At 43.1% G+C, this 26490-nt stretch overlaps 2 protein-coding genes across 7 annotated transcripts; both read right to left on the bottom strand.

Moving 5' to 3' along the window:
* Positions 1–846: 846 nt before the first annotated feature.
* On the bottom strand, positions 847–7690 carry snrnp27 (small nuclear ribonucleoprotein 27 (U4/U6.U5)). 2 transcript variants are annotated; one of them, XM_056419220.1, is made up of 6 exons: positions 7534–7688; positions 5334–5469; positions 3535–3623; positions 2653–2732; positions 1522–1586; positions 847–1158 (listed from the first exon to the last, which is right to left on the bottom strand). In XM_056419220.1, exons 1-6 carry the CDS (start codon positions 7568–7570, stop codon positions 1104–1106), a joined length of 462 nt encoding a protein of 153 aa, XP_056275195.1. In that variant the 5' UTR covers positions 7571–7688; the 3' UTR covers positions 847–1103. The 2 variants fall into 2 exon arrangements, with proteins under 2 accessions (XP_056275195.1, XP_056275194.1); XM_056419219.1 differs by lacking the exon at positions 1522–1586 and having other exon boundaries at positions 7534–7690.
* Positions 7691–8010: 320 nt separating this feature from the next.
* Positions 8011–25263, bottom strand: add2 (adducin 2 (beta)). Of its 5 annotated transcripts, XM_056419218.1 has the most exons (17): positions 25024–25263; positions 22164–22294; positions 21023–21219; positions 20427–20568; positions 19700–19851; positions 18328–18408; positions 17719–17868; positions 17453–17596; positions 17044–17142; positions 16515–16691; positions 13779–14027; positions 12399–12509; positions 12205–12291; positions 11994–12108; positions 11219–11302; positions 9684–9717; positions 9427–9516 (listed from the first exon to the last, which is right to left on the bottom strand). In XM_056419218.1, coding segments are annotated over exons 3-17 (1773 nt in total). In that variant the 5' UTR covers positions 21170–21219; positions 22164–22294; positions 25024–25263; the 3' UTR covers positions 9427–9515. The 5 variants fall into 5 exon arrangements, with proteins under 5 accessions (XP_056275191.1, XP_056275189.1, XP_056275192.1 ...); XM_056419216.1 differs by lacking the exon at positions 9684–9717 and having other exon boundaries at positions 8011–9516; positions 22158–22294; XM_056419214.1 differs by lacking the exon at positions 9684–9717 and having other exon boundaries at positions 8011–9516.
* Positions 25264–26490: the final 1227 nt, after the last annotated feature.

Below are 26490 nucleotides of genomic sequence, written 5' to 3'. Positions count from 1 at the left end.
CTGTGTGCTGCGCTGTGATTGGATACTGGTCGTAACAACTCGCGCTCCTATTGGGCGTTTACGCCGTCAGTCGTAGAGAGGGGCGGCGCTGACTGCCACAGGTTCAGCCATTTTGGTCCATGGATTCCGTTGGCGAAAGTACACTACGAGCCAAAATGGACACAGTTTCTGCCGTACACATTCCTGAAGCGTGATTGGTCGCTCCCCGATAATCTCGTCAGCTATTGGTCCCAATGTGCAAGAGTTAACGTGACAACGCCCGCTTCTGAACGAAGACACGCCTCTCTGCCATGCTGTTTCGCGGTGTATGGTAATGATTGGCTCTCGTGGTGTTGTTTGTCTTACACCGTGTTTAGCTAGTGGCCAGATTCACATGTCTTGTTATTGGTCTTTTGCTTCGCCAATCGCAAACAATGCATTCGCGCAGGCGCACACCCAGTTTCCCCCGAAACATGTCAGCAAAAGGCTGCTTGGATGGTCATTTTAAAACAGGAAGAAAAACAACTGGTTCTCAACTCAAACCGGAATGTGTGTTTGGGCTGCAAGACATCCTTCGTCCAGGACAACATTAAACGAGCACATAGTATATAGGCTTATACAGAAGACCACATTAGAACAAATTCGGTGACACCTTCCAAAGAAAGAAACACAGCACACCACAAGAACAATCTCGAACACGTGACAGTATTTAGATTATCTGTTCTAGACTCGATGGTACAAGGATGGCGTTGATTAAATTACAAATGTTAAACGTTAGAGACACCTACATATGAGAAATGTCCTTATCCATTATGAGATTCAAAAATGCACTATTTGATTTCCTTTTGATAATGAGGACTGCAGCAACACATTTTAAAATCGACTTTATTTCAAATAAAACTCGACACACACCTCAGCAACACAAAATGACATGCATTGTTACTCCAATCAATATTCCGACAAAGCTGAGTATTGGTAGGAGACTATCTTGTAAAAAGAAAGAAAACACTATATGCACAATTGTTGAATAACACAAAATAGGATTGAAGTAACCAGAAATAGCACAAGATCATCCACTAGTATGGAGGGGATGAGCTTCCCATCACAATGAGTTGTTGATGCTTTCAGGCGATGAAGTCCAGAGGTCTGTTGAAACCACCTTTTCTGTTCATGTACTGCCTAAAGAAAAAATATATATATATATATATATAAATAAAGAAAACATTACATCACTGTTACCCTCGCAACACTCGCAGATTACGTCATCGAGCACCAATGGGAGAGCCGGGATCTCAGCATAGAAACACCTGCAAAGACGATTGGCTACAATAACAGTGGATAATTCTGAGAGCGCTCACTGTGAGGAGACTGAAAAGTTGACACTTTAACTCAGCAACCACAGAAAACTGGGGTTTAGACAATAACTACAAAATTATACTATATATTAGAAACATGGGCTTGTGAAACAATCCCAATTGTTGCGATGCTACACAACCACCAAACAGTTCTGTGCAACTAGAAACATTTGCTTTGTTGACGTACCGGTATTTTCTCTTCATGCTCACATTGATAGCGAATGCATTGACTGATCCATCAGTTTTCCTCCCCTGTGTAAAAACATTGTTACTGCTTCTCACATACATAACATCTTACAAATCAAGTTAACCCTTACCTTGCCTTAGGGTCATTTTGACCCGAATCAATATTACACCCTCCCCCCGCTTTAGGATTAATTTGACCCCATTCAATGTTTAATGTCGGTGTTCTTTCGGTAGTCAACAAACAAACATAAAGTGCCTCACACTTAAACTTGGAAAACAATATTAATTCTAATAATTTTCTGGAGGTTTTAATTGCTGGCGTCAAATTGAACCCAAAGGGTAAAATATGTTAGTAAATATAAAGGTAACAGGAGGGTGAAACATTGAATCGGGTCAAAATGACCCAAAGGCGGGGGGAGGGTGTAATATTGATTCGGGTCAAAATGACCCTAAGGCAACACAAGGGTTAAATAGTAACGTATTGCATATTAACTAATGTAGTAGTCTCCGTTCAACTTCCATTGCTCCTTCAAGGCTGAATTAGGTTGAGATTGGACGATGAGTCATGCGGGTTGTAAACCATGATGGCAGTTTTCAAATATTATTCGACAGATAAAAGTAACAACGAAATTCCATGTATTTCTATAATACTGAGCTGACCGATGATCTGAACCAAAGTTCTGTCAGAACATTTCTATTAACAAAAGGAGTTTTATTTCAGTGGCCATCTCCATATTTTCTTCAACGTCGCATGTCTGCAGCTGCTTCACAGAAAAGCATAAAACAGGGGAAACCACTGGAAGGGTTTTACTTTGCAGCTTGTTGTCCATATTTGGACTACATCTTTCTTTCTTTTTGGACATGTACCTTCCTTATACCGTCAAAAGAAGCCCGGTAAAGGGAAGTGTGAATAGTGACCAGTCCATAATCAGGAGCTACCTACGATGGAAGTCCTATAATACTCTGATACTTAAAGCACAACTGTAATACATTGGTACGTGGAGCAGGCCAAACAAGGACGAATGAAATGCAACAGTATACCCATCTTCAGTTCAGATGTGGAATTAACTTCTTCTGAAATAAACTGCACCTCCTTGTGGGTGCAGAGCGTAGAACACCCTCGTGCTATTACCTTGCTGGTGTCAAAGGAACCAAATCCCATCAGTTTCATCATCTCGATTTCTTCTTCCGTTTTGCCCTCCATGTCTTCCTCTGTCGGATTTGGGCAAAACATTTGTCATAAGCATAGAACAGGCTGAATTATATTAATTAATTAATGTGAATATAGCAAATGGGGGCATATTGATAATAACGAAATTCATAATTCTAATACTGAATAAGGTTCACCTGGTCCAGCCCCTTGATATGCTGCTATAGGCTTATAGCTGCTGGGGGACATTTAGGATGCACTGAGTACCTATCTCCTCTTTTTTCTCTCCTTAAGGATGAATTTTCATCTCTCAATCACACGTTACTAACTCTGCTTTCTCCCCGGAGTCCTTTTGACTTCACGTCTCATGGGGTCATCGGACCCTATGAGACGGCATAGATCCTATCTGCCTGATGGATCATCGAGGTCTGGGTCGTGGAATTCCTGCTCCTGACTACGCCACTGTCCTGTTGAGACTCCGCCCACTGTTGAGACTCCGCCCACTCCTCTCTACCGCCATCTGCCTGATGGATCGTGGAGGTCTCCATCGTGGAATATGCCGACTATGAACTATTCATACACTCTGTCATATTCATTGAATGTATTTAAACTCTAAATCTGTCCTTCTGTACACATTACATATATTGCATCTGTCCATCCTGGAGAGGGATCCTCCTCTGTTGCTCTCCTGAAGGTTTCTTCCCTTTTTTTCCCCCTGAAGGGTTATTTGGGAGTTTTTCCTGGTCCGATGTGAGGTTTTGGGGCAGGGATGTCTATGTGTACAGATTGTAAAGCACTCCGAGACAAATTAGTAATTTGTGAAATTGGGCTATACAAATAAACTGAATTGAATTGAATTAATACCCGAGATCGTAATCGTCTTCGCTGCCTTTTCCGTAGCCTCTTTTTGCTCCTCAGAGGGGGAGGAGGACCGATGACGTCTGGGGGGAGATCTGCAGAGGGAACACAAATGGCTGTTAAATGGCCTGAGGACGAGTTACCACAACGGGGGGGCGGCTGTAGCTCAGTGGGGTAAGGGGGTCATCCTGCAACCCCAAGGTTGTCGGTTCGATCCCGGCTCTCCCCATTAGTAGCAAGTCGAAGTGTCCTTGAGCAAGGCACTGAACCCCCAGTTGCTTCCCGGGCGCATCACTGCAGCCCACTGCTCCTTAATAACTAAGGATGGGTTAAATGCAGAGAACTAATTTCCCCTTGGGGATTAATAACGTATATATCTTATTTTATCTTATAATGAGTCAGACACTTCAGCACCTTAAAGGGATTAATATGGTTGAGGATTTATGTAAGTGTATAGCTAGCAAATACATGTGCTAGTTCTCAACATTTTTTTGCAGCAGGATAGCATAAAAGGAATGACTGCAGCCATGAGGGTGTTTGTGTATATATAATCTTTTGTGTCAAAGAGAAGAGAAACTGTGTTAAAGGGTACCTGTTGAGATCGCGAATATGTAGCCAGATCAAAAGATAATGTGTTTCTAAAGGTTATTCATGCACTGACGGTCCAGTATTCAATAACAATACGTAGTTTAGGCTGTTCAAAGTCCCTCAACTCCAACAAGCTTCATTGCACTGGTGCTTGAATATGGCGCCGGTGGTGTGACGTCACATCGTTGATAGATCGACAGCCAGCCACAGCGGATGTGTTCAGAAACCAATGTAAACAACGTCGAGCGCTCGCAAACAAATGCTGAGAACTTGATAATAATAAAGAAAACGGGCGAAATATGGACGATGAAAGATTGTCAGATTCAGCAACTGGATACTTGTTTGAACCATTAAAAGCAGACTATCCCCATTTAGTTAATTGTGACAGCGATAGCGATGATTCTGATGAAGTTGATGCCGAAGGACCGCCGGTCCAGATGCTTCACCGTGCGGACCGTGCACGCAAGTCGGCGGACAAACGGTGCAGTTGTGGGAAATGTGTGCCACAAAAAACAGACATAGTGCATTTGTTGTAAAGAACACAAACTTATGTCCGATGATATAGTGTCATTAGACCTCATCTGCTTCACACAAAAGCGTGAGCTTGAGAGCTACATCGCGCATAAGCCAGCGCTGGAGATGTCTTTCATTGATGCAATGTTCGGCCGACATGTTCGGGGGTGCTAGTGACTTTTGCTTTGCTCCGTCCATCCCGATGCGCGCAAACCGGTGTCGGGAGCTCCGCGCACGAGACGGCGGGCAGAGGACTGTCAACGCAACACGCAGAGACAGAAATGACATGCTGCTGCTGTAATGTGGCGCTATAGAGAAAGTGACAGGGGGGCGGGCCAATTTTTTTTAATGTCATGCGATCTACCAATACTACGCCGCGATCGACGTATTGAGCACCCCTGATATAGATTGTGTAATTCTTGAGGCCACCGATCTATCCCAAGAAGCAACGCGTGTAGAAGTGGCTCCGGATTGGCTGAATTCCTTTCAACGACTCTACGTCAGTGACCTCTGACATGAGTAAATAACTGGCAAGATGTCTGCGCACTGAAGCGTTCACGGACTCGGAATGTTGACAAAGAAATGTAAAGCCTCGGGCTATGCGTGACTTGTTGACAATAGCGGCGGGGAAAATATTATTTATTTGATGCGTCTAATGGATGTAGCACGTTGTTGTTTTGGGCTACAGGTACCCTTTAAGTCACCTTGAACGTCTCCTGGGAGGAGATCTTGAGCGACTCCTCCGCCTCTCTCGATCCCGATCTCGAGAACGAGAGCGTTCCCTTTCTCTTCGCTTTCGCTCACGCTCCCGGGAAGTTGAGCGGGAGCGCCTTCTCTCTGCTGGAAAGGAGTAAACAAGATCACATTTGCATTAAAGTGGTGGATATTGACGTCCAACGTATTAACATTCTTCTCTTCACAGTTAATTTAGGAGCTTCTCTTCCGTTTTAAACAGGCTACCGATACATGTACGAGTGTAAGGCAGCTGGAAGGATCATGGTGCCTCACTCCCCCCCCCCCCCCCTCCGATCCCTGCAGGACATATACAACACCCGCCTCACCCGCAAAGTGACCACGATTGTGAGTGACCCCTGCCACGGTCTCTTCAGCCTCCTGCCCTCTGGGAGGAGATACCGGAGCCTCTGGGCTCACACCACCAGGCTGTCAGGAAGATGAACTCTCCCCATCCTCCCACTCCGTCCTCTTTCACACACATGTCTGAATGCTGCTAGTTCAATTTATGTTGTCTATATGTTTACATGTTCTTTTACTATTTTTGCTAGAGATGCACCGATCAGGTTTTTTGTGCCGATCACTGAAATCAGTACCTGCCGATCACCGATCACTGAAATCAGTATCTGCCGATCTGATAATACCGATCACGGTGTCGATTGAAGCATTCTATTTATTGTGTAGCATTATTGCCTAGGACTATGAGGAAATACAAATATAAAGCAACTCAAACATTAAAGAAATTACAGATTTCTTTAAACATTTAGGACTTTTACTTTGAAAAATGTCCTAATTGATACATTAAAATTGTTTGATTGCTATTGTAGGGGATTTCAGATATGTATGGAACACATCTGCATTATTCATTTCCTGGAACTCTTGGGGAAATCTATATACAGGACTTTTTTTAACATACAAAAGTCTGACTTATTTTTATAAACTCTTCCTTGGTACAGTAAAAATGTTTTAATGTTAGCATAATTTAAGCTAAATCTCAGAAACGATCTCTAAAGATACAAAATCAGTTCATTGTTTACTTTTATATGTTCGTGTATGATTTGTCGACATCTTATTTTGATAAACGGATGTTGTTTCACGTGGTTCTTTCCGCTAACTTTGCAAAACCGGATGTTGTCACATAAATCCTTCCGCTAACTCTATCAAAACCCTCTCGCGCTCCCGATCGAATGTGTTTACCGTCAACATCAGTCTCTAGGGGCAGACATGTGAGAGTCGGCTGAGTTGACCCAGAGATTCAACTCGGGGGACGGGGACGCCGCTCGGTGGTGAGGATCCCCTCGTGGTCCTCTGCACTCTGCGGCCCTCGCCGGGCGCATCGTCTCCGTTGCGATGCGCGGCGATTGAAACGTCTGATAGTTCTCGCAGATGTTACGTCATCTGATCGGCCGATCAGATCGGTGCATCCCTAATTTTTGCACTTTATGTTGTCTCTGCACTTTATATTGTCTATATGTTGCACAATTCACTTTATGTTGCACAATTCAATTCACTTTATGTTGGACAGAAGAGAAACGTAATTTCAATCTTCTGTATGTTTGCACATGTGAAAAATTGACAAATAAAACTGACTGACTTATTCGACCCATTCCAACTGAGTTTTGTAATCACCGTTTCCTTTTGCAAAGCCATCATTTAAATGTCTGTCATGAGGCAAAATATCACCACCGGCCTTTAGTGTCAGACAAACCCGAGATTACATGATATCAATCAGTGATGCATAAATAAGGTTTATTGAAACAGGTGAATATATCCGACCTGGTAACGTGTGTATGGTCTAATCAGAGTCCAGACAGGTTCAGTTCTGCAGGCTCTGCCACACTGGTGTTACTTACACACTTAATATGCTCAAAAATAGTTGAATGTTCCAACTTCAAAACCAGTCAAATATCAAGTAGGCCTACAGCTTCAGACATGCGTCAAACCGACAATGACTTCGGCAAAACATATTGAACTTTGTGTAGAAAAGCGACAACGACGCGTTACACGAGTCACACTATAAGATGTTAAGTCATGACGGAAAATAAACCAATACATTATCATATGAACATGAATATCGTTCTCTCAGTGAAAATACGATAAAACAGCGTCACAAGCTGCATATACGTAGTGTTGACGTTAGCTAAATTAGCTAACTTCCTTTTAGTTTCTCACCTCGTCTTGGAGGAGTTCGACTCCGGCTTCTTCCCATTTTCCAAATAAATCAAATGCAAAATCGACGTAGTCGTATAAACGAACTAATTTGAGAGAAGAAATAAGTGTATTTCGTTGGATCAATGGCTGCTTCCGAAGTCAGGAGGCTCTTCTGTTGTCTCTTATGGTTCACGAGTTTATGGTTCACGAGCTTCCGGTGACGTTTCTTCAGCAGAGCGCCCTCTAGCGGTGCGGAGGAGAGCCGCCATGTTTCAATGTGAGCGCATTGGCACCACCCATAGGCACTGACTAATAATGAGTGGTATTAGTGTTATCAATATATTATAGTACTTAGACTGATAATGAAACATCTGTAAATATAGAAACAGATACCATTTTATTTAAATAAATATTGTATATTAGTTATTAAAATAGATAAGGTAGGAACAGAACCTTGACTTCAAAGGAGCACAATATATACATAAACTAGATGTCCAGTTGGTTTGAAATCAAACTTGATCTTTAATGACTGATACATGGTAACCTTGCAACACTCACTTATACATTCTAATATAAAATAAATTAAAACCATGAGCAAACATCACATCAGCAATTTGATAACAGCTACTGGTTAAAACAAAAAGTAATTACAACTGCTAGGAGGTATTTTGCACACATACATTAAAAAGAAAATGAAAAAATCGGAATGTTTAGTCTCATTAGTATCTTCTTTTACTGGGTTTCACCTTGCATTGGCAAGCAACACATTGTTTTGGGTAATAGAGGCATTAATAGCGACTTGTGTTTTGTTGCGAGCCAACATATTTTCCCTGCTTTCTTTTTCCTTGTCCTTCCCTGCTGTAATAACATCACTAGGCTGATCGTTTTACACAGAACCAGCATTCAGAAGAGCACAATAAGTAGTTATCAATATATTTCGACACGTACTGCACCTGTGCTCACATAGCAAACCTGCAACATCTATCTAATAATTAGAACCAAACCATGACTAGAAGATGCTTATGATCATTCAAAATGCAACATATTAGAATGTGAATATACAAATATCAAGTGCCTATATGTGGATAGGTGGTGCATAATTCAAGGGGAGTTCAATTGCCACCATGTCTTGCAATATTGTGGATCAAATAAAAAGAAAGGTATAAAACAAATTCTGAGCGGCAAGTGCACAAGATCACACGAGTCATCACATGTGCAGAAAGGAACAGGTTTGAATGCCTCTACAGTGAAGTTAAGTAATGGTTTGATAGCACAGCAGGTGAACATAAGATGCAAGTAATACAAGACTGTGTGTGTGTGTGTGTACAAGACTGTGTGTGTGTGTGTGTGTGTGTGTGTGTGTAGGTGTGTGTGTGTGTGTGTGTGTGTGTGTGTGTGTGTGTGTGTGTGTGTGTGTGTGTGTGTGTGTGTGTGTGTGTGTGTGTGTGTGTGTGTGTGAAAAACAAGAAGCATCAACATGTTGGCTTGTATCTGACCTGGATCAAATAGTTTGTGAAAATATTTGTCAGTGTTTTCTAAGACGAACCAGCACTTCAATCAAATCAGTGAGTACCAGTGTTACAGTAAAATAGTTGCAAGTCAATTGAGTACACCCTCAGTGTCTCTGAACGACATCTTTACTGACTGTTTGACTAAGTCTGATGTGGATAAATCATCCGCTACTCCGTCATACACAAAGAACTGTTTCACAGCCGTATTTCACCGAGGTCAGGTGCGTCTGCACGCCTCAGGTCTCCGCTTTCTCTTTCTGCTTCTTGCTCTTTTTCAGGAACGACGGCGGCTTGAACTTCTTTTTCTTCTTGGTTGGGGACTTGGAGGGCGAGCCCTCTGGGGTGTCGCCATGTGGTATCAGGGGCTGAGCGGCGGGTGGGGAGGAGGTGTCGTTGGTTGAAAGAGCCTTCATCCCTTTCTCCAGTTCCTCTGTGGTCTGCTTCTCCTCTTCGCCTCCATTCTGTACGGCGGGGGAGTCGGTCTTTGCCTCTTCTGCTCCAAGTTTTATAGGAGAAAAAAAATGAAGAAAAACCCCCCAGAATGTTGAATACTAAGCAACCAGACCGAGAGCCTTAAGTTGGGCGGAGCTGCAACAATACATGGTTAGTCACGTCAATGCAGATGAACATGAGAAGTGAATCGTCGTTCTCTGTACTTACTAGCGAGACAAGACCAGAGCACCAGAAGTGTGCCCTACGAATGAGTGAGGAGCAACACAGAAAAGGACAGACAGACAGAGGGAGAGAGTACAACTGAAACAGGAGGCACAGAGACAGATGGGCTGAAATGTGGCACATGTAAATCAAACAAAAACAGCCAAGACAAAAGGCTTTAACAAGACTAATAGCAAAAATAATGTCTGCATGAGCATTTCCTGTTATCTGCTCCCAGGGCATTGCTGTCTCACCGATAGAGCTACTATTATTATTTGATATGATGATATTATTACCAGAGCCACTATTATTCATGGTACACGTTTCCTGCTATGCCTTTCATGGGAAACATACGTAAAACACATGTGAACCCTCATAGGAGACGGCTGTGGTTTAGGAGGTAGAGCGGGTGGTCCACTAATCAGAAGACCTGCAGTTTGATCCCCTCTCCACTAGTCTGCATGTCCTTGCGTAAGGTGTGTGTGAATGAGCATTTGATTGTCACTTCAGACCCCCTGAAAGCCTTATTTGCAAAATGTTAGTCTATAAAACCACAAGACAAGTATTTGTCTTTTATAATTCTAACTAAAATGTCTTTTATAAGCATACTAATGCCTATTTTTTATTATTAAAACTGCTAAACATTCATGTACAAATATGAATAGCGGGTGCGAGACATCCTTTTCCGCCCTAAATGATCGTGCCAGACACGAGGCAGGTTGCACAAAGAGCCGGTCCTTCAGTTTCTGGACCTAAATGGTTGATTGGACCCTGACTATACCTATAATACTGGTATGTGATCAATACTATAAATACCTTTTAATTGGGCTTTTTATCTTCAGTTTGAGTTTCAAGCTCTCTTTAAATGTTTGTTTTTTTAATCACATTTTAAATCTGTTATTCTTTTAACCCTTGTGTTGCCTTCGGGTCAATTTGACCCGATTCAATGTTTCACCCTCCTGTCGCCTTCGGGTCAATATGACCCGATTCAATGTTTAACCCTCCTGTTACCTTTATATTTACTAACATATTTTACCCTTGAGGTCAATATGACCCCAGCTATTAAAATCTCCAGAAAATGATTAGAATTAATATTGTTTTCCAAGTTTAAGTGTCAGGTACTTTATGTTTGTTTGTTGACTCTCGAAAGAACACCGACATTAAACATTGAATCGGGTCAAATTGACCCGAAGGCGACAGAGGGTTAAATATTGAATCGGGTCAAAATGACCCCGACCAAACCTAACCCTAACCCCAAAAGTTAAAGATATTTGTTAAGTGAATTTAGTTTTATTGTTGTTACCATACATTAATATTTTGTCTTTCTCCTCCTGACAGTGTTGAACAGCTCACTCTCGTGTCTTTATCTTTCTTAAATGAAAACATAATAATCATCATGAAGCATTCAAGGCAATTCTTGAGCTGCATATGATGAGGTGGAGGACGTATTCGAAGCATAAGAGGACCGAAGCAGAACGCTGGTCAGATACGCAGCATGCAAAGCTAGCAGGGCAGACGGTCAGCGCTCTGCCGAGCCTCACCTGAGAGAGGAGAGGGGCTGGCCGGAGGGCCCTTTGTAGGGGAGGTAGCGGGGGGAGACTCCTCCTCATTTGCCACCTCCTCCCCTACTTGCACAAACACACACAAAGACACACAGTGAGGGACAGTGAGGGTTTAGTCGTAAGGCAAGTTAGTGTTGGGAACACAGTTTACACGGCAGTCACACGTGAAATCAAGTTTGTGTTTAGCATCTGCACAATGTCAGACGTTTAAATCATGCAACAGGAATTCAGAATAAAATCTACTGCATGTTAACAATTACAAACGGGGGGGGGGGGGGGGGGAGAAGGTGAAAGACGGCACAAGGAGAGCAAAAGATGGAATAAGGGAAGACCTGTGAGAAATCTTAATTCAAAACTGAAAGTCTATATTGACCGTTCATATGTTACACTGCACCTTTAAGGCTGGAAGGTTAGAAGGAAATGTGCAATGCATTAGCAAAAGTGAGTGAATTTCCAAATATACAGGATATGGAAATAATGTTTAATAGCTCAATCTAAATAACTACTGTATACAATGACTGTTATAGTACAGTCTGGGTGTGGTTAAACATTTGATCCTGTATATTTAGTTTTAGTATTTAGTATTTTAGTATTACGTATTTCGTATTGTTATTGGGTTTTTATCTTTTATTTTTATTAATGCTCTAATGTGCACCCACTGCTGTGATCCTGACATGTCCCCACTGTGGGACGAATAAAGGTTTATCTAATCTTATCTTAACAATCTAAAGAGAGAGAGTTGAATGATGCATACCATTGGTCCCTCCATCCTGTTTCTTCTGCACCTCCTTGCGGTACTCCTCCAGCTCCTGGTCTGTCAGCTGGTTGAAGGGGTTAGGAGGTTCTGGCTCTGGTGGGCTGACTGGAGACTGAGAGACGAGCAGAGACAAAATCACGACTTTTAATGCTGCAGATGAAAAGGAGGACGGAGGGGGGAAAGCGCAGAAGTTAGACAAGCAGTTTACCGGAGGGCCGTCCACCGCTATGACGCCGGCGAGGACTTGAGACTGAGGTCCGGCTGTCTTCATGTCCTGACGATTCTGCTGTCGGATCTGAGGAATGGAACAATTATTGTTTCACATTTGTATTTATGTGACACTATGCAGACGGAAAATATGGGAATCAAGGGAGACGGAATAGGCTAAAAGCGAGACGGTACCTTGTTTCGTGTCTCGATCACCTCTCGAGGGTTGGTGAAAAGAGGCACAAACTGGTTTTGGTTCTCCATCTTGATGGCCGTGCTGCCGGCCTGCGTCACCTCTTTCAACCACTAAAGGAACAAAATCAAAACAATATCTCATAATCCCCTTATCAGATACCGTGTCATCACATCAGATCTGTTTCAGTTCTATATGGCCAGAACTTGCCGTGGAAAGTTTTCAAATAGGTAAAGTGGTCCAGTTATGTGGACCAGCTTTTCTGCTTCTCTCAGCAGTTTTGCTCCTCAAATCTGCTTTAAAAAAAAAAAGATGTTAAAAAAACTGCTCTTGATGGAGTATATAGCAATGTAAATGAGGTATGATAAATAAAACACATATGTGTTAGTGTAATCCTGTCTTTCCTTCTTTTCTCTTTCTTGTTGGTGTTTTTTGTATTGTTTAGAAATTTTACTTTTTTATTTAATTTTAGATACTTAAAAAATATTGACGTCTTGTTTGTAAATTGTTCGCAAGCATATACTGCTGTCTTTAATTTCAATGTCAGACGGGTAACTTTCACAAGGGCACAGGGTTTCTTTTCAAGTCACCTGTGCATTTTGTTACATTGTTGTTTAGCTTTTCTTTTTCTTTTATTTTATTATTTGAACAAATAACGAACCACAAATACCAAACTTCAAAAAGACAAATTAGCAGTTTATGAATGAATATGTCAAAAAAGTACAAGATCCCGCACCGTATGTGTTATTTAGTCACTTTCTTTCTTAAAGTACTTCTTCCCCTTAACGATGATGTTTTTAATGAAGCAGCTTTGATAATGTGGATGTGTGTCCACCAGAGGGAGCACTCTGCACTGCAGTGTCATCACAGGGCAGCGGGCTTTCTCTGCAATGCAGAGAAGAGAGAGAGGACGGAGGGGGAGAGGAAACAGAAGAGCCAAGCTCCTCCCACTTGACAATCCACCTCGTATTGTGTTTGGCTCTAAACAACTCATCACTGCAGCTCTGCTTGATCTTTTCTCTTTCTGTGTTGGTTTCCTCCTTGCATGAGTCATCATCTTAAACCTACCAGCTTCAAGGCTTTCCCTCCTTCCCTCCTCACTGCTCCCTTTATTCTCCCTCTTTGTTCTGATCCCTCTGCTCCCTATATTGTTATATACACCTACATATCACTACAGACATATACCTACCTCTAACAATTAGACAATTGCCACAATGTAACACAGTGTGCACAATATTGTGATTATCTGCACACGTATTGCAAATAATGCGTGTATCTGGACTGCTGCTGGGACCATGGATCTTATTTTTGGGCGATTCATGAAGTCCTTCTATGGTGTAATTGGTTCAATGAATAGAAAGCAATGCCTCCCAGGGCCTCACAGTGGTTCGCTGGTGTCCCGGGCTTGCTTGCTCCTGGCTGACTTTTTGGTAGGTGTTGGGAGTGTTGAGCCATCGAGTCCTCTCCTGCTGCTGGCGCTGAGCAAACGGCTGCTGCCTCAGAGCCGGGTGGACTCCATCGTCATCAAACTGGTGGAAAGCCGTGGCGGTTGCGGGCACCTCCACCTCCCTCCGCGTCCGCGTCCGTTCCAGCAGGACCGGGAACCGGTAGGCGTAGCCTGTACGGTAGCCCTGGGAAACAACAGGAGAGGGATGCTTCAAGTCACCGCTCGGTGGACAGAATAGTGCAGAGAGCAGACACGTTTCCAAAGGTCTCCTGGGGAACACGACTGCTGCACCAGGTCATGTTAAACTTACAATATTTCTGTCCTCTACCTGCTGTGTCATTGCAAACATATATAAATAAATATATATATATACATAAATAAATATATATACATAAATAAATATATATATAAATAAAAATAAATACATATCTATAAATAAATACATATAAATAAATACATATATATATATATAAATAAATACATATATATATATAAACTAACATTGCTGATAGTTTTCTATCATTGCTGATAGTTTTCCATCAGCAATGTTCTCTGCAGCGCCAAGAAGCCCTTATTCCTGCCCATTTGAGAAAAAACCATTGGCTTATTAAATGGAGCCAAATACAATGGCCAAAATAATATGGCCGGATCAGACAACATGACAGAAAGAATTAAAACTTTTCCCAGGGAGGAAAACGAGAGGTCCTGTTCAGTTCCGCCTCAGTTTCACATATCTCGGGAGAAATTCAGCTGCATGATCATCATCATCATCAGTAAAATCAAACTTTCCTTAGTGTACATATTTGGCCTAATCCATCGAAAGAAAGAAAGCAGGGCAGCTGATTTAAAACTTTCATCTTGTAGTGTAAGTTTAACATTTTAAATGGGAGTTTAGAGAATTGAGAGTAATCCAAGCAGATTTGTATTTCATAATTTTACATTAATCTCTCAGTCTTAACAAGTTTTAGAGGAGCTTCAAAGTGGATTTTGCTTCCTTCAGACAGAGCCGGGCTCGCCGTTTCCTCATTTCCAATCGTCATGCTAAACTAAGCTAACTGACGGCTGCTGGCTTTCAATTCAATGGACAGTCATGAGAAGCGTCTTGTCATGCAACTCAAACCTTTATCTGATGTCTGGGCTTGTGTAGGTGACCACAGAGTGACATTTAGTCAGAAAAGCCTTCTGTGTGGGTTTTAGTTGCCGTTAAGTTATTGCAGATGCAAACTGAACATTTGCTGCTGCTTCTTTCCATCGATAGTTTTCCATCAGCAAACCACAGGAAGTGGTTTACGCCACAGAAAAGTATTTGTCGCGGCTCTTCTGCTGCGTTCACATGATACACGAAAGAGACAGGAAAGATTCCCATGAGCAATCATTCGTGTCATCAGACTACTCAAGGCGGTTGTGAGAGGATTACAAATAATGTGCATTGTTCATACAACACAAATTCAGTGAGGGATGAATTACCTTTTGCACGTTGTTTTGTTCAGTCAGTTCTGACTTGAATTTTGACATCTGTGGTATTTACAATAGTAAATACAGAAACTTCCATATAACATGAACGTGGCATTAGTATAAGATAAAATAAGATAATCCTGTATTAGTCCCACAGTGGGGACATTTCAGGATCCCAGCAGCAGGTGCACATTAGAGCATCAAGAAAAGATAAAATATCAAATGTTTAGTGTGTATCTGTCAATGTTTAGTAAACGTTGGTCAACACAACTAGCAGTTAGCTGGTTAGATGAGGCGCTGCAGTTGAAGGACCTGCTATGAATCAGCAAACCTCCCCCACACAGCAAGGGAAGTAAAACCTTTTAGCATTTTCTTGTTAAATTCAAGCTAATAAAAAAAAGAAGCTAATCTAGTAAATTGCTATGGCGCTGCGACAAACTGGATGGGGTGATGGTGACAATGGGCAGAGCCATTAAATCCACTCAGTGGTGGGTCAGCAGCACGGCGACAGGCCGCCGAGCTGAGGGAGATCACAGACATGTCAGCTGTTTGGAGGCATTTCACGCCTTGCAATAGTATGCGACATAATTGTGATTCATGTTTACATTTAGTTTTCTTAGTTTAGTCACTAATAATGAATAATATCCCAATGGAATTGAAATTCATGTTTAGGTATTTGACCACGAACCTAAACCCAGTGTCTGTATTGGCTGATACCCGAAGCCCAAATCTGATCAGTGCATCCCTTGAAGCAGAGGGGGAACGGCAGCATGATAATAGTTTGTTTTCCTCAAAACAAGTTGGGTAAAAAATGTGCAGAAAACAAAAACAAAAATGTTGCCTGTGACTTTATTTGTCGTTTCAGAACCACGGACAGCACTATTGTGTTTCGGGCTGGGGAGAACGTGGCTGTGGCTCTGAGCTTAGTCCTGAAACGAAGTGGACCCCCCCCCCACACACACACACATACACTGATTGCCATTAAATTAGGCTCCTCTTCCTTGTTCAAATGCATATTTACTTCCCTGAACTCCCTCACAAGCCACAGAAGACATCACATACAACTGTGTTCATAAACTGTATCCTACTCTTCAGAACCAGTAAACAGAACGTTATGTGTAAAGTTTGGTGGAGTGGCCCTTTCACAAAATCTAAATAATGAATCTTCAATCATGGCTGTAAACATGTTTTTCTATTTAGTATAACCGCTGCCTACCAAATTATCCAAGGTTCTCATGAGGGCCTCAAACTCGTGCTCCCCGATGCGACTCTTGTGCAGGGGTCCAAAGGTGGAGCCAGCCCAGCCCACAGTGCCGGCTACATTGGGTTTATGGGTGGTCCGGTCCAGCAGGATCAGGTTCTGTTCCCCACCGGCACAGCACAAAGCTGACACCTGGCAAAAAAATTTAGATTTAGAACAAGCTGCAGCTTCTCCTGTAGGATTACTGCAGGGCGTCTCTGGCACACAGCAACTCTCTCCTGTAATATACTGCAGAGCTGCTGGCTCAATTACCCTGAAACGATACTAAGAGATGGGCAACCGCCCAGGAGGGAAAAGGGTGCATCTACATTATGTACACGTGCCAGCTCACTCTCTCTCTCTCACACACACACACACACACACACACACACGCACACGCACACACGGCTGGTAGTGTTTATGCTTTGGGTAATTCTCCAGGTATTGAATGAAAGTCAATTTAATGTCCCGAAAAGTGATGAAAACATGTGAGTGTGAGAACTACCTGGATCTGGCAGGCGGCCTGGATGTGGTAGATGGAGTAGAAAGCCTCCTCCACAGACTCCCCCAGAGCCACGATGCCGTGATTCCTCAGCACCAGAACCTAAAACATCATGACATCAACCTTTACACAGCAATGAAAACCGCCCTCATGATTTCTATTTTGAAACAGCTGCCGGTTATTGAGAAATGTCCCCGTAGAATGAGAAGGCACACGAAGACCAACTCCCAAAGAGTCGCCTCAAAGCAGCAGCAACATCTTCAGGAGCTGATCCTGGGGAAGAGCTCATCCTCTTGTGTTGTTAGTTCATTCATTCAGTCAGAAAGCTGAATGAGGGATAAACCGGAGCAGTGACCGATCAACCGGGCAATCAACACACACACACGTGTCTTTTCCCTGGTGGCCGACTCACCTTGCAGGTCGGCCCTAGGCTCTTCTGCAGCTCCACTCTGTCCTCCTCATCCTCCATGACCCCGTTGTAGTTGAAATAAGACACATCACCGACCAGCAGAGCCTCATGGGACAGCGGCAGGACGCCACACTTCATTGCTGAAACCTGTGCACGGTTGGCTGTCAGTTTTACGAAGTATCTTAAGAGTATTAGGCGTTATTAATCGTATCCATGTGTCGCTGGATGTGACCAGCGGAAGTGTAACGGCGACTCCCAGGCTGACTCACCGCAGCAGAGGCCGGCGTGTGGAGGTGAAGCAGACAGCGAATATCTGGCCGGGCCGAGTAGATGGCGGAGTGCAGGCTGAACTTCTCCGTGTCCACGCCCAGGTTGGTGCTACCCCTCTCCACCATCTCACCCAGGATGTTCACCTTTTCCTGGACACCACATGAAAGCAGTTTTAAAAATGCACGCGCAGAAAACCAGATTTTGGCTCAATTACTGTATATAATTCAAATGTAATTAAAAAGAATAACATCATATCAGTAACATCAGAGGGCTACGTGCACTTTTCCATAAGCAGCCATGTCAACATACCCTCAGTGGCCACTTTATTAGGTACACATGTTCGATATAATGCAATCCAATACATCTGTTCAGTTATAAAGTCTACATTTGAGATGCCTATAATGATGAGACTGTCACACTGTGACGGTGTAGTGCTGAACTGCATGGGGAGTTTCTAATATTCTGCCCCACTCATTATAATGTAGTCCAGTAAAACACTAGGCCCTCAGTTGTATTGAACTGCATGAGCCTGTACAGGTGTACCTAATAAAGTGGCCACTGAGTGTGTAAGCGTGACCTTCTTCATGGCGTTGATATGTGGTGCTCACCAGATTGGATCCAGTCACCTCGCCGTACGCCAGGCCGTCTGGAAGCACCAGGAAGTGTTCCTGTTCTTTACTGACACGCAGCTGTCAGGGAGGAAGAGGAGGGATACTGAAGACACATGATGGAAGAGGAGCTATGCTGATCTAAGAATATGTTGTCGTGTGAAAAACGAGACTTGGATTCTACTCCCAGAGTTTGCAAAAGGATGTTTCCATACTTGTTTTTGCTGTTGTGAAACGCAGCTTCCATTTACTTACCATTCGTCTTTCTCATTTTTGTATGTTTGTTGATTCTTCGTTCATCAAAATGAAGCTTTCTTCAGAAATTCAAGGAAACACGGGGTGAATATTTTATGTGCAAATGGTAATTGTGTGGTTGAACTAAATCAAATCAAATGACTGGATTACTTCTCGTATCCATTGCACAAACAACCTGATCAACTCAGTGATTTCCACGTGTTCGCTAGCCTTCCACAGAGTACTGCTAAACAGAGGTGATCTTATATAGTCTGTGGCTCAGTGGAAGAGCAGGGTCGTCCTTCAATCAGAGGATCCCTGTCTCCGCTACTCCATGTCGATGTGTACTTGGGCAAGACACTCGACTTAAAATTGGTCCTGCGGCGTATGATTGGGTGTGAATGGCTAGTTAGAGTCCTGATGGGCAGATGGCCCCTTGCATGGCAGCCCCTGCCATCAGTTTATACATGTGTGGTAATAAGTCCATTTACCATTTATAACTCTTTGTACCGAGCACCGACATGATGGAAACATATTGTCACTAAGTACGTCTTCTGCCTCACAACAAAAGGAAGAAAACAATCTGTGCATTGTTATCAGCGTCAAAAATACATGAGGGCAAAGGGCAAAACTGTCCCCAAGAAATATAATGTGCCCCTGATATCACTAGGAGAGGGGCGAAAAATAACCCCAAGAATTTCCTCTAATAATTTAATGAACTTGTCAAAAACGTCATAGCCTATAGGACCCGGTCCAGTCGCCGTGATGTTGTGTGTGTGCGTGAAGACCCGAATGGAACTTCTTGATCTCTGACTGCAAGAAGGACTTCATCAAGAAATAAGTTATAATTGTTAATTTCTTTGTGAGAAAAAATATTTAGTTTGTCGCATAACATAGTATTTCAAATGCAGTCGGTCGCATTTTGCAGTCTGCTGTTTTTGATATCCTCACACGCAACCCTTTGTGCAGCGGATATACGGACAAGAGAGTCAAAGTGCAATGTTACGATGAGGTCGGATGTCCGAGTGCGTACTTTGTTAGGGCAATTGCAGTATATGCTATAAGAAAAAAGAAAAAGCAAGCCATTTGGAAAACAGTCCAAGTCAGGAATGTAATGTGAAAAGTTGTTGGAACTAACAGTGAGACAGGTGCGGCTGATCTGGGCCCAGCCATACAGGTCAAACAGGCGATGGACACTGGCCAGCTTGCAGCGCATCAACCTCTCCCCCTTCACCATGCTGCCCGGCTCCCAGCTCTGCAGGTCATTGATGGGTGTCACCATCATCATGTCTGTGGGAGAAAGGCAGAGCACCAGACAGAGAGAGAGTACAGTCGAGATGAGTGTGTGCAGACACTAAAGATACGGCTCTTTTCAAAGGGACACGTTTCAACAAGGAAGATGGATTTGATAGGGCAACTTGAATTTTGACCAATATTATTGGTACAAGGACTTTGGCGACCTTATATCATCCCCTGCATCAAAAATCCTAAGGCTGATTAAATTAAAACATATGTGTGTGTGTATGTGTGTGTGTGTGTGTGTGTTAAAGACCTTTAACACTAAAGAAACAATTAGACAAATACATTGTGACAGTTTTCTTTGTTAAATATTGTCATTATTTACATTCTGCCGATACTTTTACAGCACATTTTTCTCATGATTGCTAATAATAGTTTCTGTCTACAATGCGCTGCTTGTAATAATAACGATGATACAATCTACAGGGGCGCCGCAATAGCAGACGATAAGTGCATCCATAGTCAATCCTGCTTCAGGTTAGTGTGTAATACATAAATAATACCAGGCCTATAAAAGTGAAAGTATATGCAGTATATTGGGAATGTGTTTAGTGTTCAGCACGTACTAGAAGGGGAGGCGGGCAGAGCGGCGGGGGAGCCATGTGAGGCCATGAAATCAGCCAGCTGCCTCAGAGCCCATAGGTTGGACGAGCTGCCCCCCTTCTTCGCCTGCTCCTGGATCAGCACATCCAGCTCCTCCCTGAACGACTACACACACAAACACAGATATGAATATATATCCACAAAACACACAATACAAATCATTTCAGTTTCATAACAATACTCAATGTGTATTGAACATTTCTGTTTTTGGCGACTCCTGAATTGTCTCATTTTTACCACCCAAAAAACTTAGAAAGATGCTGTTGACACATACACATCCACAGGGGATAAACACTCCTACACTACAGGGGCGAGTAAACATATTTCACGAGTCAGCCTCTCTCCATCCATCCTTTCCCTTCATGGTCACCTTCTCCTCTTCAGCGTCATGCAGCCTCCCACACATATGTAGAAGCAGCTGCGGCCCGAGCTGCCAAGTAGCATTTGAGAACAGATTTATCGTAATGTGAGGAGATAAACACATTTAGGGGAGTGGAGACGGAGAGGAAAAAAGACTGAGCCACTGAAGCATTCACACGCCGACAAACAGACGGCTCACCGGACTCTGAAGAAGGCTGGAGATGTGTTTCTTATGCTGGGGTCCGGAGCTGGCTGTGGACTGCTGAGGAGACTGGAGGCCCTCCGGGACCTCATCACTGGGGCTGCCCTGCACCGGGGTGCCTTTGGGGGAGGGGGACTTGCTCATCTTCTACGTATCGCAGTGGGTGTCTTACAGCTAGGAGGGGGTGAGGATAACTGGAAAGAAAGGGTGGCAATATTTATTTATGAATGATTGTATGATTGAACTTTTTAGTCAATTATTGTACCAGGAGGGGGTTCAGTGTCTTGCCCAAACGGGCAGTCTGGAGATCAACATCATGAAGCCATAAACACATCATGATACATCATGAAGCCAGAAACACGTCACAAACGGCACCCGCCCCGACTTATTGGAGCAATTCATGGCAAACACACCGGTCCGTCCTCATGGCCGGAGCTTCAGGCTGGATGGCCAACACACCTTCTCACCATATGAACCCCACACAACAAGCACAACAAGTGCTGAGCTTTCTCTTGCCAGTGTTTTTCCATCATTGGTTGTTGTTGTTATTTTTTAATTTTTTAAAGGACACAGTTTGTATTGTGAAAAAAAAAGTTTAAATTCCTCCCTTTCCTTCCAACACCTTTATCATTTTTGATTAACTAAGCAGTCAGTTGATATGACTTAAAGAATGACGAAGGAAAATAATAGCTTCAAAGACAGGACAAAAAGGTTCAAACGAATACAACTATTCAAAGGAACCGAGCCATAAGATCCTAAAGCAGCAGCCATGACCCTGTTCAGATGAAGGTAATTGCTTTATTCTAAAAACATCAGAGTACATTTGCAAATGGGAGAAGTGCAGTGAACAGTAAATTGGCTGCCATACGCTTCTAGGAGCGCACAAAAAGCCCTGCTCTGGGATCAGGTGGTGCACATCAGCCCAAAGCTATGAAGAGATCCAGCAAAGACGATCAAATAATTAACAACAATTGTTAGTTCAATCAATATTCTCACTAGCATACACTTTCAACCCATGTAAATCCATTTGCATCTTACATCCAAGTGCAAAGATAAACAGCGTATTGGAGTGCACATCAAACCTGGATTTCCTTGTACTTCTATAATGGCAGCATGCAGAGGAAAGACCTACCCTCACATTAAGGATGCTGTATTCCTCGGGGCCCTGGCCGGTGGAAGTGCAGAGCCACAGAACACGAAGCCTGAGCAGAGCTCACATGCAGCGTCACGGCCAGTAACAGGAAGTTAGCTGGTGATACGGCTCTGTAACTGGAGTAAAGAGTTACCGGAGGGCTCTCCAGAGAAGAGCTGGCTAGCCACTCCCCGATTCTCACACACACACACACACACACACACACACACACACACACACACACACACACACACACACACACACACACACACACACACACACACACACACACACACACACACACACACACACACACACACACACACACACACACACACACACACACACACACACACACACACACACACACACACACACACACACACACACACACACACACACGTCATTGATTTGCACGAGAGAAACTCGGACAGATGACTAAAGTGTACACTTTTAACCCGACGACGCCGGGCTGCCTGCACAGAAAAGCATTGAAACACATCAGCCCTTTACTAAAGGAATAACTGTGAAATCATACACCGACGTATGAGCAATATGTTGTCTTGTTTTGATAATAAAGAAAGAGCTGCTGTGTTCGACTTAGTAATGTGACTTACTTCTCACAATAAATGTTGCTTTTATTGTGATTTGATGGGGAGTTTTTGGTTTCATGCAATCACACACAGATATGTATATGCTCATTGTGATGTATCCAAGTAAAGGTTCAGACAAAGTCGCTGATCTTAAAATTAGAAGCAGTAGTCTTCCTATAAAAGCCTAAATCTGAGACAGCGGCTCTCTCCTATTGTCTCCCAGAGGTTGGTTCAGTGTTTCTGCCTCTGTCCTGGGGGGGGGGGAAGTCTCTCCCTCTTCCCTCCCTCCCTCCCTCTCTCTCGCCCTCTCTAGGGACAGTCCTAATGACTATGGGGAGATGTAGAGATCTGGCTAGGCTGGAATAAAATGGTGGAAAACAATCACTATTATTTATTTTAACCAATATTGCAATTACAATATCAGAGGGAATGATCATTTTGAAATCATTATTATCATTTACATTGAAAAACGTTTCTCCCCCGTATATGTTGCAAACTAAGATCTTTTCTTAAGTCTGTATGATTTGTAGGCACAGCAATATTATATTTATATTATAATAATATCGTTTTTTTGACAAACATTTCGCCTTAAACAAAAAGGACATCTCTAATCTCCATCGTTGATGTTTAGATCTGGCTGTTGGCTCGACATCACTTCCTGTGGTCTTTAGTCTCACTGTGATCTTGCTGAACTTGCTGCATCATCACTTCATATTTGTGTCATACAATCCCAGGAAGAAGGACCGCTGCCAGTCCTTCTCTTCTATCCATTCTTATCAAACAGCAAAAGAAAAACTGTAGAAAGGTTTAGTTTAGTAAACAAATATGATTCCATGCGTTTACCTTTACCAGAGAGTAAACTGTGAGATCTTTGGCCTCATCTGTACCTTAAAACGAGATGACTGAACCATAGTTTGTTTTATGTACATTCTTGTCAAAGATACATGCCTGTATTGACTAATGTGCAGGCAGTGTTAGGTGGTCTGCAAAACTATTTCAATTTAATATCCCCGAACACAACACACTAAGTTAAGACTCCACTGAACTAAATTATTATGGCCCACAAATAAATTAATTATATACATCAAGCAGATGGAGTGCTCTCTGTAAGTGCAAGCATATAAGATGAAAATGCATGAATATTAATGGCCCAATAAATTTACATTTAGTCTCAAAAGGGACATTTGGCTTCCACCTCAATGTAAATAAACAATAGCAACATATAAAAAACATTTAATAACGTCGAAAATGGAAAAAAACTGTTTTGGTCAGAGGTATATCCTCCCATCACTAATGTTTGTTTTTCTTCCTTTCAGCATGTTTGAGGTTCAATAACTTATATTTAGATGTTTTAAAAATGCAAACAGCCCTTATTTGATCTAGGACAAGCCATATTGCAATGTATAATCAGTGTATATCCCAATATCGTTTTAGTATGAATGATGAGGGAGATTACAATATACAGTGCCAACAACACTGAGTCACGTGAGGGAAGAGGGGGACAGGCGTATGGATCATACCGTCACGCGACTGCAGGGCAACATACTGTGCATCCATCTACAGCTCCATATTTCGACGTGCATGAACAACATCGTTGTTTATAGCCTCCTCCGCTCCTCCACCCGCGCGCTGCATGGCTGCCTAGCAACACTCGCGCGCGCTGCAGCATCAGCACCAGGATCCGCTAATGGCCACCCACTAAAAAGCAGAGGCCAGCAGCCTCAGCTCAACCCTGCGGGACTCTCCCTCCGCAAAGAACCGCGCATTTAAAAGCCATCCCGTGAAATGGGCCAGAGGAGCCCATAACGTCCCGCATGTTGATCCTGATACTGTCCGGGGTTCAAACCCTCTGTGAAATAACCAACAGCCATCACGCTAATGGGCGAGATTACACATTGCACAGGCTTTGATGCGGTCTCAGGACACACACTGCCCTCGTCACGGGCCTTCTTCTGCAGAGCACAATGACGAAAAGAAAGCATGGACAATATGGAGAGAGGGTGCTGTGCGCCGATCAATTACGCCATTTTAATAACGTGATACAAGCACATAACACAATAAATCAAGGGGTGGAGAATGGGACGCAACGTACGACCGACGACATGGTAACCATCAGGCCATAAAGGATGCTACCGCAGCCGGATCATCGGGCGCACACACACGGGCCATGCACGCGCCAGGGAGGACCTTGTAGGTTACTACGCCCAGACATTTCACTACGACAGCCTGGTCCGACACAGCTAAACGCAAATGGTTGCAGGCGGTGGACTCACCTCAGTGCATCCTCGGGACAGAGTCGTCTGTGCGGGTGCGGCACGCCCACGGCCCGGAACCGCGTCCTCAGACAGAAGCAGATGTGGTTAATAGCGATCGATCGGTCCCGGTGGGGATGCGACACCGGGTTCCTTTGTCAGACTAGTTCAGGGCCTCAGCTGATGCCAAGCCAGGGGACCCTGATGTTTGTTCCATCGCTCGCTGCTCCTGGACCAGCCCACGACCACGCCTGTCCACAGTCCGACTCGCAGGGGCTCCCACTCACACAACTGCAGTGGGAATCAATCTCGTGCAGAGCACTTAGTTATTGCGTGTGTAAAGCCCTGCTGGGTATCTAATGCTGCTCCTAAAACGTTGTTTAGTTGGCTAGGCCGTTCAAGTGGGACTAAATGTTTCCTATCAGACAGGCGCCACCTTCTGTTGTAATGGTGAAGAGCAGTCAGCCTACACTGTAAAAAACACCCAAAACAAATCTATTTAGATGGCTGTCAGAGGATTCACCCCCACAATATAACAGTAAATGTTCACAAGTACTGTACTTATACAAACTTGAACTTGACTATTTACATTTACAGACCCTTTATATATCTAATCTAGAACAAAATACAAAAGAATTTTTTTTACTTCTTATTCCAAGCGTCTGAGTATTCTGAAAAGCGCTATAGAAATGAAATGTATTATTACCTTGACATTGAAAATGCCGGAAGGTTATGTTTTGATCGCTGTGTATTTATTTATTTATTTGTATGCGTGTTATTCGCAAAACTCAAAAAGTATTGAACCGAATCGCATGAAATTTGGTGGGATGATTGTTTATTATCCGGGGACCAGTTGATGAGATTTTGGGATCGATCGGGTCAAAGGTCAAAGGTCATGAACAGGTCAAAATCTTTTGCAGAACTCAAAAAGTATTGAACCGAATCGCATGAAATTTGGTGGGATGATTGTTTATTATCCGGGGACCAGTTGATTAGATTTTGGGATTGATCGGGTCAAAGGTCAAAGGTCATGAACAGGTCAAAATCTTTCGCAGAACTCAAAAAGTATTGAACCGAATCGCATGAAATTTGGTGGGATCATTGGTTATTATCCGGGGACCATTTGATTAGATTTTGGGATCAATCGGGTCAAAGGTCAAGGTCATGGAAAGGTCAAACTCTTTTTTTACCATAGCACGATACATTTTTGTCCAATTGGCATGCAACTAATGCCAAAATGTTCATAATTCAATGCCAAATCTTGTGATATGCGAAGGTATGCGCTCTACCGAGTGCCCATTCTAGTTATTATAGTCATTATACTAATGCTACACTGCCAATACATATTTTACATACAACATGCACCAATATTTTGCTATAGATCATGAGACCACAGTAAAGACGAGCTCAACCTTTGCTGATGCCGTTTAAATATGAATACATCAATAATACATAACAGACATTGATTCTTTTTTTAAAATAGTTTAG

The sequence above is a fragment of the Pseudoliparis swirei genome, chromosome 7 (assembly GCF_029220125.1).
Source record: "Pseudoliparis swirei isolate HS2019 ecotype Mariana Trench chromosome 7, NWPU_hadal_v1, whole genome shotgun sequence".
Lineage (NCBI taxonomy): Eukaryota > Metazoa > Chordata > Actinopteri > Perciformes > Liparidae > Pseudoliparis > Pseudoliparis swirei.
The sequence above is the reverse complement of the archived record's forward strand: the minus strand, read 5'-3'. Positions and strand labels throughout refer to the sequence as shown.